At 34.0% G+C, this 14,100-nt stretch overlaps 1 protein-coding gene across 9 annotated transcripts in view; it reads left to right on the top strand.

Moving 5' to 3' along the window:
• Positions 1 to 14,100, top strand: part of ARL6 (ADP ribosylation factor like GTPase 6) — a 40,402-nt gene that overhangs the window by 21,674 nt on the left and 4,628 nt on the right. For 6 of the 9 annotated variants that reach the window (XR_008523229.2, XR_008523231.2, XR_008523230.2 and 3 more), the window contains 3 exon segments: positions 2,470 to 2,564; positions 5,613 to 5,742; positions 9,404 to 9,459. Coding sequence is in view for 4 of the 9 variants with exons in the window: in XM_054550431.2 (XP_054406406.1) it covers positions 2,470 to 2,564; positions 5,613 to 5,742; positions 9,404 to 9,459 (281 nt within the window). In the remaining 5 variants the exon portion in view is untranslated. 9 annotated transcript variants of the gene reach the window in all.

Here is a 14,100-nt window from a genome sequence, read left to right as displayed (position 1 = left end):
CCTAACATTTCTAATAAATCTTAAAGCATCAGAACTTTTTTAAAAGAAAGGTATGTAGGAGATTTGCCTTAAAGTTTTTCGTAATGATGAAAATTGGAAATAACCTAAAAGTCCAGCAACAAATGTTTGATACAGTATTTGATGACACATCCATGCAGTGCAATAGTTTAGAACATTAAAAGAAGATAGTGCAGAGGAATAATCAGTAATTTTTCAAGTGCCTGTGTGACCCATCAGTGAATCTTTAACTAGTTCAATCACTGGCTATCAGCTTTTAAAAAATCAAATCGACAAAACAGCATGGTACTGGTACCAAAACAGAGATATAGATCAATGGAACAGAACAGAGCCATCAGAAATAATGCCACATATCTACAACCATCTGATCTTTGACAAACCTGAGAAAAACAAGAAATGGGGAAAGGATTCCCTATTTAATAAATGGTGCTGGGAAAACTGGCTAGCCGTAGGTAGAAAGCTGAAACTGGATCCCTTCCTTACACCTTATACAAAAATCAATTCAAGATGGATTAAAGACTTAAATGTTAGACCTAAAACCATAAAAACCCTAGAAGAAAACCTAGGCAATACCATTCAGGACATAGGCATGGGCAAGGACTTCATGTCTAAAACACCAAAAGCAATGGCAACAAAAGCCAAAATTGACAAATGGGATCTAATTAAACTAAAGAGCTTCTGCACAGCAAAGGAAACTACCATCAGAGTGAACAGGCAACCTACAAAATGGGAGAAAATTTTCGCAACCTACTCATCTGACAAAGGGCTAATATCCAGAATCTACAATGAACTCCAACAAATTTACAAGAAAAAAACAAACAACCCCATCAAAAAGTGGGCGAAGGACATGAACAGACACTTCTCAAAAGAAGACATTTATGCGGCCAAAAAACACATGAAAAAATGCTCATCATCACTGGCCATCAGAGAAATGCAAATCAAAACCACAATGAGATACCATCTCACACCAGTTAGAATGGCAATCATTAAAAAGTCAGGAAACAACAGGTGCTGGAGAGGATGTGGAGAAATAGGAACACTTTTACACTGTTGGTGGGACTGTAAACTAGTTCAACCCTTGTGGAAGTCAGTGTGGCGATTCCTCAGGGATCTAGAACTAGAAATTCCATTTGACCCAGCCATCCCATTACTGGGTATATACCCAAAGGACTATAACTCATGCTGCTATAAAGACACATGCACACGTATGTTTATTGCCGCATTATTCACAATAGCAAAGACTTGGAACCAACCCAAATGTCCAACAATGATAGACTGGATTAAGAAAATGTGGCACATATACACCATGGAATACTATGCAGCCATAAAAAATGATGAGTTCATGTCCTTTGTAGGGACATGGATGAAATTGGAAATCATCATTCTCAGTAAACTATCGCAAGAACAAAAAACCAAACACCGCATATTCTCACTCATAGGTGGGAATTGAACAATGAGAACACATGGACACAGGAAGGGGAACATCACACTTCGGGGACTGTTGTGGGGTGGGGGGAGGGGGGAGGGATAGCATTGGGAGATATACCTAATGCTAGATGACGAGTTGGTGGGTGCAGCGCACCAGCATGGCACATGTATACATATGTAACTTACCTGCACATTGGGCACATGTACCATAAAACCTAAAGTATAATAATAATAATAATAAAAGAAAAAATAATAAAATAAAAAAAATAAAAAAAAGAAAATATCTTTATCACTTTTCAAGAAGGAAAAAAACCCCAGACAATCCTATGTTATCTTCTTGACTAAACTGTTTAAAGGTCAAAAAAAAAAAAAAAAAAAAAAAAAAAAAAATCAAATAGAATAAAATAAAAGCTATTTGTAAGTATTTTTTCAGAAGACTTTCACTTAAAATACATCTATATATACCTATGTGTCTACTGTATCTTAATGCAAAATGTATTTCTCACTATGGTTTATGGTAAAAATAATTTATAAAAGTAGTAGTAAAACCATAGTAGTAAAAAAAAAAATCAAGGAAATTTACATATGTATTGCAAAGGCAAGGTGTAATACAGGATTCCATTTTAAATACATATATAGTTTATTCATATGTAATATACACAAAGTGTAGCTTTATACCAAAGTATTAATAATTATTGCATCGGTGTAATAGGGTTATGGTATTTTAACTCATTTCTGATATTTTAATGAAAAAATTACTCATAATTTTTTAAAATTATGAAATAGCAAGTCATTAAATTTACTTTATTATCCAAATGAGAAGATATTTTACATGAAATATGACTAATGGCTAATATATTTATCAGTCATATAAACTAATAAGAAACAACACCAAAAATTCTAATGATATATGGACATAGGACATAAGGAGATAATACTTAGGCTAGGAAATGCCCATGGATAATAAACATGGAAAAATTTATAAGTCAAGCTTTAATTTTTCTTTTTCTTTACATTACACAGAGAAGGCCAAGCTATTATTTTTGTCATTGATAGTAGTGATAGATTAAGAATGGTTGTGGCCAAAGAAGAACTCGATACTCTTCTGAATCATCCAGGTATGTGTGTGTCTTTCAGTCTGTATCTGTTCTTTGGGGTTCATTTATGTGTAATGTTTTGTTTTTTGGGTATTGCTTACACTATGTAATTATCTTTCATTTAAAATTTTTGAATTTAAAACATATATGTTATACAGAATTTATATTTTATGTACATCACCATATTTTGTAAATTTTGCATGTAATGTAAATGTAAAGCATTTTGCAATGTTTTTGGGGTCTCTAACATTTATTTCCTCAAAAATAAAAATTCTCTTTTTTCTGATTACATAAATAATTTGTGCCAATAGCAAAAAAAAAAAAAAATCAAATGGAAAAAGAAAATAAAGATCTGTGTATTTCAATACCCATTAAAATTATTTGTTACCATCTTTTCATGCATTTCTCTATTCGTATCTGAGTTTGTGTGTGTTTAATTACAGCATTTCTTACATATTTATTCACACACACATATACATATATATGTATATATATGTGTATATATATGTGTGTGTATATATATATATACATATATGTGTGTATATATATATACATATATATATGTGTGTATATATATATACACCAAAAATATCTGTAGGGTTGAGGACTGTGGGGACTATCACTGTTATTTACCAAAATGGAATCATATTCTTTACACTCTTCTGCATGTTTCTATTCTCAATTAACACTTAATGATGGATATCCTTCCAAATCAAATGATATATAATTATGTAGTTATTCTTTTTAATGATGCCTAATATGGTTTACTATGAATGTCCCACAGTTTATTTAATCATTCACTTGTTGGTGTATACTTTCCTCCCACCCAAGCCCCCACTACAAACAGTGCTCCAGTAAGTATTGTGGAACTCTGCGTTTCTAGCCTTCCTCATGCCAAAAGCATTTAAATAGCGCTTGTGCTAGGACTTTCAGAAAAGGATGGTGGTTTAAGAGAACTGTGGATTTGTTAGAAATGAAATGGAAATAGTGTGGGGCTTTCTAATAAATGTTACTGCTTAACCACAATATCTTTGGTATTTTTAACAGATGACCTCAAGCTTACTGAAATTTTTGAAAAAAATTATCCGCCCTGTATGTTTTATGTGACTTTTTAATGTTAAAAACTTAGCAGTCTTGGCTGGGCATGGTGGCCCACGCCTGTAATCCCAGCACTTTGGGAGGGGTTACAGGCGGGTGGATTACTTGAGGTCAGGAGTTGGAGACCAGCCTGGCCAACATGGTGAAACCCCGTCTCTACTAAAAATACAGAAATTAGCCAGGCACGTGCACTTGTAATCCCATCTGCTCAGGAGGCTGAAGCAGGAGAATTGCCTGAACCTGGAAGGTGGAGGTTGCAGTGAACTGAGATAGCACCACTGCACTCCAGCCTGGGCAACGGAGGAGACTCCATCTCAAAAAACAAAAAACAAAAAACTTAGCAGTCTTGTATCTAGATTGAGAATGCATTTTTGATTATGTCTTCCTTTCATATTAATCTTTCCAGTTTTTCTGTAAAAAGTGTTGGAATGTTGAGCAGTAAAATGAAATAGTTCCTACAAAATATGCTTCAAATAATGGGGACTTTGATTTCCTCAACTGAAGCCTTGTCTATGGATCTTAATGTACTACTTCCTTTATTTTATGGGATCAATTTCCAAGGGAGGGATTTCTCAGCTAAAGTGTATATGAACTTTTTAAAAAAATTGATGGCCGTAAAAAATCTTTGAATAGCAAAATGTACTGTGAACGGATAAAGACAATGACAGGCTAGGGAAAATATTTGCAACTCATATCATAGCTACAGGGATATTTCTATACTACTTGTGTTTCTAAAAATCAGTAAGAATATAAAAGCTTAATAGAAAATGGGGAAAGGACATATCAGATAAGCCAACAAAAAAGTAAATTTAAACATCTTTTGAATATATGGAAAGATTCTTGGCCTATTACCTATGATATGGAAAATATCAAGAAGTTTCATAGCAGTCTTTTGGCTAGGGGAGTGGAAACACTCATTCTTATACATGGTTGTTGAAGTGTAAATTGATATAATTTTTAAGAGAAAGCAGTTTGGTAATCACTGTCTATCAAAAGAGAAATTTATGTCCTTTGACCCAGCAATTCCACATCTCAAATTTATCCTAAGGACATACTGGCCGGTATACAAAATTACCTATGTACACATTTATTCATTACAGGATTGTTCATAGTTGTAAAGATTGGTAACAGGTATCTCAGTTGGGTTCTGGTTAAATAATAGTACATAGTACTAAAAGAAGAAATATTCCAGAACTGTTAAAATAATGAAGAAGCTGCTCTATATGTACTGATATGGGATCAGATCCAAGATATGTAAATAAATGAAAAGATAAAGGTATAAAGTAATGAGGTTGGCCTGCTATATGAAAATAATATATAATAATTATGTTTGCAAATACATAAAATATTTCTATGAAGATGCCAAGACACTGATGGTATGGGTTGCCTTTTCTACAGAGACCATTGTCCTAGGACAAAGTTAGGAAGGAGATTCTTTTACTGTATGCCATTTTGTATCTTCTGAATTTTGAACTATTTAAATGTATTATCCATTCAAAAAAATGAAAAATGTTTCCAAAATCATGACAAGGTAAAAATATCTTTTAATAATCTAGCTAGTTACTTATTATATTGTGACTGAAAACTTAAATAAGTTTCCAGTTTCTTTTCCTTCTACTTCTGCTTGAAGTTTGCCTCCTTTCTGTTCACAATTAAAAAGGAAACAAAATATTTAATGCTTTTTTGTAGGTACTTCTCTGTAATGCTTATTGAGCTCCCAGTCCCACCTCACCCATCTTTGGTTAAAGCTCCTAACCAGAGGGCAGATGGTCCTAGGAAATATTTTTAAAATTTTGTTATTGCTCAAATACATGCCTAACAGTGTGACAGTATGTGTCTTTGAATGTTTCTGTATGTGTGATATGAAAAAAGATGATTGAAAAAAAATTTCATGGGTTTCAGTACTAAAGATTTGCTGCAAAATGACCTAAAAAGCTGGAAGTGTGATGATGGTCTTATTTTCTCTTTTAGATATTAAACACCGTCGAATTCCAATCTTATTCTTTGCAAATAAAATGGATCTTAGAGATGCAGTGACATCTGTAAAAGTGTCTCAGTTGCTGTGTTTAGAGAACATCAAAGATAAACCCTGGCATATTTGGTAAAGTTTTATATTTACTTTTCACTGTAGCTTTCTGAAAAATATGCAAGCTTCAGAGTTGTTTCTTCTGATCTCATTTTTTAAAAATAAGTGATCAAACATGGTGGGATATAAGCTAAGGATTTTGTTTTATAGAATTGTGGCATTGTAGGTTTTTACAAATATTACTGTTAAAAACCTTTTTCAAATTTTTGGGGGGATAGGAAAATATAAACAACTCTTATAATGGAATAACTTAAAAGCTTACTTACTTACTGACTTCAGCTACACTGATTTCCTTCTGCACATGGAGTCAGCCAAGCACAGTCCCATCTAAGAGCATGTGCACTTGTGTCCCCTCCTTTGAATCATTTTCCAAAATAACTTTCCTGGCTTGCTAGAGTCACTATTACCATGTGACTGCTTTTTTTTTGTTTGTTTGTAGTCTGTCTGCCTATACAGGTGTGTTAACTCCCTGACAGCTGGGGTTTTGTCAGTTTTCTTCACTTTAATAACCCCTACAATAGTCATAGTGCCTGGCATGTAATAGGTACACAATACATATTTGTTAAAATGAATAAATGGAAATGGAAATTTTAAGTTTACTTAGACATCCTAATAAGGTTGAACTCTTAAGTAATTAATGTTGAAATTGTTGTGCATTGTTTGTTTGGAAAACAGTTTCTCATTTAACTCCACTGTGCCTTTCTACCAAAATATTCTAATAAGGATAAACAGAGATTATACATTAGATAGTATTTTAGTGCCTAGCACTACCATCTTAAACTCCCTTCTACCCACCCACCTACCTGTCTCTGCTGTAAGAGGTCCTTTCCATGCCACAGTTTCCCCCTTTTTATAAGAAGGTATCTGTGGGGAAGATTGGAAACAGAAGCAGAGAGATCCACTGCCACAAAAAGGGTGAACTAGAATATGAAACGAGGAAGTCATAGAGTTCAGAAAACAACTTTAGGAACTAGTTTTGGTGCTGAAAGAGTAATAGTAAAGACCTTAGGAAAGCTCTTGAAACTTTCCAGTATTCAGAGCCTCCAGCACCTCTTCCTAGGAGCTAAACCCTGTATATCCCAAGTAAAACCTTCCTTACTCTAGGATCAGAGGAAAAGTTAGTGTCTAATAAATGATTCTTGAGTTGGAATTTGAGGTCCTGTGGTATTTGATAGGTAAAGAATGGTGGGATTTTGGATAAAGAAACATCTTGAGCTAGAGCCTTTATATTTCTCTAAATCATACCTAAATTGATTACTTCTAAAATAGAATAATTTTTAATTTCTGTGTTGTATTAAGTATTGTGACTGCTTGATAGAAAGTGCACGTTTAAAAACATGGATCTAATTAGTAAATAACCATCTTTTCTACTTAAAATAATTAACCATTACATTTTAACAGATTTATTTATTCAATTGTGACATCTCAGTATTTCTCTGTGAGAAAAAAAGTAATACCCTCATGCTTATAAGGATGTAGCATGTTATATTGCCAGTTGCTAGATTTTCTGGATAACTTATAGAAGAAAGCAAAGTGTTTCTTTTAAACATGTGTATAATTGTGACTTCTCCTTAATTCAAATTGGACCTCTTCTCACTAGGTTCAAATTAGTATCTCATTTATTCGTTTTGTTCTTTATTCTTGGCAATATTTTTAAAAGCATGTATAAAATTGAAAATATATTTATCCTTCTTTTTCTATTTTAAATATAAAGGTAACGCTCTCAGTCATACAGAGATAAAATATTATCTGTCTCCTGCCTTGGGTACAAGTAAATTTACTGAGCAATGAAGAGAAGATCCTAGAGAAGTATAGTCTGATAAATTAAAGAAAAATTTAATGTTTTATGTTTGACCATTGTACTAAACATATAGTCAGCTCTGATTTTCAGGGTCTGATTGTTATTCTCCTTCAGATGTGTTCTTTGACTCAATCCCTGGCATCATGATTGTGTGTGTGTGTGTGTGTGTGTGTGTGTGTGTGTGTGTGTGCATGTTGTGTGTATGTATACTTGTTTACCATCTTGTGGGGGAGACAAATAATAAGCAAATAAATGTATAAAATGTCAACTGGGAGGATGAGAAAAAATAAAGTATGATAATAAGAGAAAGAATAATGGGAGTTCCTCCCTCTCTGAGACCTAATTGAAGTTAGAGAGCAATTCATGTGAAGGTTTGGAGGAATAATTGTCCAGATAGAGAGGCCAGTGAGAAAAAAGCCTCTTCTTGGATGAGAATGTACCTGGTGTGTTCCAGGAGCAGCAAGAAGTCCAGGTTGGTTAGAGCAGAGCAATCTAAGGGGAAATTGTAGGAAATGAGGCCACTGAGAAATAACCAGGGGTCATATCACACAAGGCCAAGATTTTTGCTTTATTCTTATTTATTTGAGAGGAAATATAGAATTCAAACATTTGTTAGGAAAAGATGCAGTTTTTAGTAGGGTAATGACACCTACACCAGAGGGGAAGGGTTTCATTGTATTAATTGTTTGGAACTATAGGTGTATGATAAAATTAATATCTTTATCTTTCTTGATTTAAGTGTTTCAGTTACTGATCTCTTACTCTTACCATAGATAATCAGTAATTTGCTTTGAATAATTGTGTATCTCATGTTATTTGTTTCTTTCTTTGTATTTTATAATAATTCTATGATAAGCCATATTCTTAGTCTAACAAGTAATTTCTGGGAGATAATTTTTATTTGGATTAGAATTAAGTTAATTCTTTTAGGTACTTCACTATGCTTTTTAAAGTCATGCCTTCAGCACACTAAAAGGAACCCTAATCATTCAGAAAATATAATTGTATATATTAATTGCTATTATACAATCATATTTTGAAAATAAATGACTAGATCAATAACATGTTACGAGAAACTGTCTGTACCTTTTAAAAAGATTATCTGATCCTCTAAAAATCCTCTGCATTTTATTATTTTAATTTATATACTTAATTATGATTATACATAAAATCTCACAATAACAATTTAAGTTTAGTCTCTCAAGAATGGAAAGACAATGGAAGCACCCTGTTTTAGGTGTTTTATATACATACCTCAAGTATTTAGTTCTCACAATTACCATATGAGGTCAATGATACTATTCCCCCACTTTACAGATGCTAAAACTGAAGACAGAAGAGTTCAATGACCTAGCCAAGCTCCCTCAGCTAATAAGAAAATGATTGAGATCTACCGACTTTTTGTTTTATTCTACCAGCTTACCAAACCCATAATTATGGGTTTTTATCCTAAAGATATCAAATTCCATTTCAAACAAAGTCACGCCATAATATGGTTCTATTATAACTCAAGTCAAGCATTTTTAATAATGAGATTGAACAATTGGAACTGAGCAAAGTAGGATAGTGGACTGTACAAAACTTTTCTACCACTGGAAAAATAAAAAGTATTTGTTTTGTTAATGTCAGTGTAAGAACTAGTCCTAGGATAAAATAACTTTTTTCAAAATCTGTTTATAAATTATAAACATATCTTGTTCCTGAGCACTCAGACTTTTATTTTCTGTTTATTTTCAATTTCAATGCTTAACCAGTTTTGCTCAGATATATGTTGTTATAATGTATTAATTCTCCATATGGCAAAATTGTAATCCTTCATTCTTATAGTTTTGTGATGTAATGAGATGGCTATGTTTCTTATGAATTTTATTTCAGTGCTAGTGATGCCATAAAAGGAGAAGGCTTGCAAGAAGGTGTAGACTGGCTTCAAGGTACATTACAAAATACTGTGTGTCTTCAGCCTTTGTTTCCTTTTTATTCATATTTTAATCTTTTTTTACATTTTATTTTATTATATCATTGCCTTTTTTCCTCTTTCCATTTATTTCTGCTATCAGAAAAAACAATACAGTAAGTATCCAATACCTTGTTCCATTTACTTCTATCACATATTGCTAAAGGATTTATTTACATAAAGTGTTTGAATCTTTACAGTCAATATATATGACACATATAGAAAATAATTTAAACTTACAGCAACAAGTTCCTGTCAGATCTAGTAATAGAAGCACATTTAAATTTTGGGACAAATGTTAGGCCCTACTGTCAATAACTAAAAATAAGTCTGAATGACATGTTTCTTTTAAGAATCATGCTGGCCGGGCACGGTGGCTCACGCCTGTAATCCCAGCACTTTGGGAGGCCGAGGCGGGCGGATCATGAGGTCAGGAGATCGAGGCCAACATGGTGAAACCCTGTCTCTACTAAAAATAGAAAAATTAGCTGGATGTGGTGGTGTACACCTGTAATCCCAGCTACTCGGGAGGCTGAGTCAGGAGAATCATTTGAACCCAGGAGATGGAGGTTGCAGTGAGCCGAGATTGCGCCACAGCACTCCAGCCTGGCAACAAAGCAAGACTCCATCTCAAGAAAAAAAAAAAAAAAAAGAAGAAGAATCATGCTATACTACAGATATAGCTCTATTTATACATAGCATGTATATACAGCTTGTAATACTCATATTTACTATTACAGATACTGATCTTTTATTGATATTTTGTATATTTGCAGTTCTGGTTGCTATTCATCAAAATAGTTATCATAGATTGGTACAGGCTTACTATATTAGGGAATAAATTAACATATATCATTTACCCTAATGGTCTCTCAGCCAAAAGAATGGCTTGAAGCACACAGAGCAGTAGATAGTTGTGAATGAAACCAAGCTCATAGGTTCTTATTGCAGGATCCTAATGGCCAAGTCAGAAATTCCAGTTCTGAGCATAACAACTAGAGATCATTTCTATGGGGAATGTCTCTGCCCTGAACAAGAGTGAATAACAGGATATTATAAATTCTAGCTACAGTCTCATAGTTACAAATTCTTCTACACAAACCTTTTAATGCCAGTTGTGTGTGATTTTTTTTTTTAAATCTTCTTCATGTTGCAAACAATAGCAGGGATATAGCACATATCATGGTAGATCTAAGAGTAGCCTGCCTGCTCATACATCATAGTATTTCTTTTTTTCAAAGTACAAAATGAACATTTCATAAATATTTGTATGTGTTATTGGTAAAATATGGTGATTTAGTTAACTAGACAGACTATTGTACTTCTGTGTCTTTTATGTTTGTGTAGTTATCATAACACCATTAAACTGCAAGGAACATTCAAGTCATATTTCACAATTAGTGACAATCAGGAACCTCTAGTGATTCTCAGAAGAACTAGCGGGATTTTTCTGTGAACCCAGCAACTTAGTTTCTTAGACTGCAGTAGAGAAGTGTTCAAGGCAATGGGGTGGATTTCCACCAGAAACAGGCTACAGAGGAATGTTCCAGAGAAGATACCAGGAGTATGTTTTCAGCCTCATTTCATATTTTACAGAGTGCTTACCATTGCTAACAATGAAGACATAGCATGGATGGAAACCCTATTGTCACTCATGATAACGTAATTCAGAGCACAGTATTTACTGAAAATAGGTTGATAGTCTTCTGGATTTTAAAGTGTGGTTCTCCATCCCTTCTTTTCTGGTTTTATTTTGTCATTAGCAGTTAGCCACTAGGTGTCAGTAGCAATCCAACATCACAATACCAATTGCCAACTCTGATCTTGATACCTAATTTTTGTTTCTTTGACTTTTCTGATCCATCATTATCTGTCTTACCTCCCAAGTCTTTGTAAGGAGGACACATTTTGGAAATACTTTTGTGTCCTTGTTTTTCCATATTACTTTATGTACCCTTTACAATTTTCTGCAAGGTAAGCAGTAGTACCTCTGTTTTATATAGGAAGCATTGAGTGATACTTGAAAAAAAAAAAAAAAAAAACTTAGGCTTTTGAGTCCAGCAAATTTATTCTACTACTTATTAATTTACCTCTCTGTCTGTTAGCTAACATCTGTTACCTTGTGAAGATTTTTTTAATCTGTAAAATTAAAAAAAATGTGTTATATTTTGTACAGATTAAATTAGATACTGTTAAAGTACCTAGCATTAGAAAGCACCCCATAAATGTTAAGTTTACCCTTTTACCTAAACACTCTATTTAAAAAAGGTGGAAACTAAGCCACAGGATAAAAAAGTGTATCATTTGGTTTCAAATAGGAGGTGCTTTGGTTATATTTTCTTTCTTTTGTGTGTGTGTGTGTGTTTTTTTTTTTTTTTTTTTTTGAGATGGAGTTTCACTCTTGTCTCTTGTCACCCAGGCTGGAGGGCAGTGGTATGATCTCTATTTACTGCAACCTCTCAGGTTCAAGTAATTGTCCTGCCTCAGCCTCCTGAGTAGCTGAGATTACAGGTGCCTGCCACCATGCCCAGCTAATTTTTTGTATTTTTAGTAGAGACAGGGTTTCACCGTGTTGGGAAGGCTGGTCTCGAACTCCTGACCTCAGGTGATCCACCCGCCTCAGCCTCCAAAAGTGGTGGGATTACAGGCATGAGCCACCACGCCTGGCCACTTTGGTTATATTTTCTGTGTAATAACAAATAGTTTACATTGTCATATTCCCAACTGTCTCTAGATTTGAAAAGAGACAAAAATCTATTTTTAAAAAATAAATAGCAGTAAATATAGGAGATTAGTTTGTGTTAGCCAAAGTTCTTTATGTGACTGTAGCTGTGAAAGGTATTCTGAATTTATATCTTATTTTGCTTCCAGAATTCTGGAATTTCCTAGTATGACAAACAAGAAGGCCTTTGGTTCATTTGGGGCTAATTTAATCTTATTATTTAAAGTTTAAGGTTGGGGTCGGGAGCAGTGGCTCATGCCAGTAATCCCAGCACTTTGGGTGGTCGAGGTGGACAGATCACTTGAGGACAGGAGTTCGATACCAGCCTGGCCAACATAGTGAAACACTATTGCGACTAAAAATACAGAAAATTAGCCAGGCATGGTGGTGCATGCCTGTAATCCCAGCTGCTAGGGAGGCTTAGAAGTTGCAGTGAGCCGAGATCATGCCGCTGCACTCCAGCCTGGGTAATAGAGCAAGACTGTCTCAAAAAAATTTAAAAATAAAGTTTAAGGTTAGAAGCTTTTTGGTAAAATATTAAATGGCACATGTAATGGCATGATTCTATTGTCTTTGGAAACAGTCTCAATAATCGTGTATGTAGAACAACCCAAAGACAAGAACACTGAATAGACTAGGAAGTATTTTTTAAACTGCCAGAGAATAAACAGAAACTATTGCAGAACTGTAAGTTTTTTTGCCCTGAAACTTTCAAATTAGCACTTTTAAAAAGAAATCTTCCCAAATAACTAATAAAGTATATTCATTTTATTGCTTTGTCTGCATGGAAAAAGTTAATAATGCTCCCTGATGTTAATATTAGACTTACAAACTATGCAGGAGTATTCCAATGAAAGAAGATTGATCAAGTATGCTTAGTTTCATCTCCTCCCCAACTTTCAATAACAGTAAAGAGACTTTTTAAAAAGATATTAATATATAGGGACAAAAAGAAGGGACGTAGTGAAAATGGCAACCAAATTTTGGAAGCTGAATATTTGATCAATGTTGAATTACTTAACAGACCTGAGAAAGCTGAATCTTAAACCAGCAGTGGGGAAAGCTGAAAAGCAGCCTAATTTACATTGCAGATGCAAAGCCTCAGAAATTGGTGGAAATTGAAAATAAGGATGAATGTGGGATGAAAAGAGAAGATATGATTATATATCTTCCCTTTAAGAGAAAATTGAAGGTTTATTCTCTGCAGAGTCAAAGACAGTGTCTCTGGACTAGAAAACCCTAGGTGCACAACTGTCTGGTGGTGCTGAACTGAAAAATGAGGAAAAAAAGTTTTCATGCTGAATATTATAACTCTCTTCTACTGCTCCTATTTCTCCCAGAAAACAATGACAGTAGGCAGGCTATAGGAAGAGTCATCTTTGGGGAATCAGACCAGCCTAAGAGCAAAGATCTAAAGGTATTAATATTGGAGATCCCAAGGAAATGGCTTAGCCAGACGTACTAAAAGGAAGACCACATTTGACAAGCTTCACACACGTTTGCAAATTCCAATCAATTTTTTAGTGTTCACTTATACATAGGAGCAGATGGCAAAGGATGACCAGGCATTTGAGGATGAAAACATGAAATATGGGAATGTGCACAAACAAGAAAAGTGGGTTCGAGTAAGTAGAATTTATATAGAGAGAACATTTCAAAAAACTGTTAAGAGTATCCTCAAAGAGATAAGAGAAGGTGTTACTTTCATGAATAAAGGCAGTAAACTACTTGAAAGGACAGAAAAAAATGAGTTCTTGGAACATAAGAATATAATAGTAGAAATGAAAAATTTAGTTTTAAAAAAGATGATAAAATAGAGGCATACTCCCAGAAAGTAGAGCAGAAAGACAAAGAATAGAAAATTCGAAAGAAAAGAAAGGGGTCATGTTCAGGAGG

Source organism: Pongo abelii, chromosome 2 (genome assembly GCF_028885655.2).
Source record: "Pongo abelii isolate AG06213 chromosome 2, NHGRI_mPonAbe1-v2.0_pri, whole genome shotgun sequence".
NCBI classification, from domain to species: domain Eukaryota; kingdom Metazoa; phylum Chordata; class Mammalia; order Primates; family Hominidae; genus Pongo; species Pongo abelii.
This window is presented reverse-complemented; position numbering and strand designations above follow the sequence as displayed.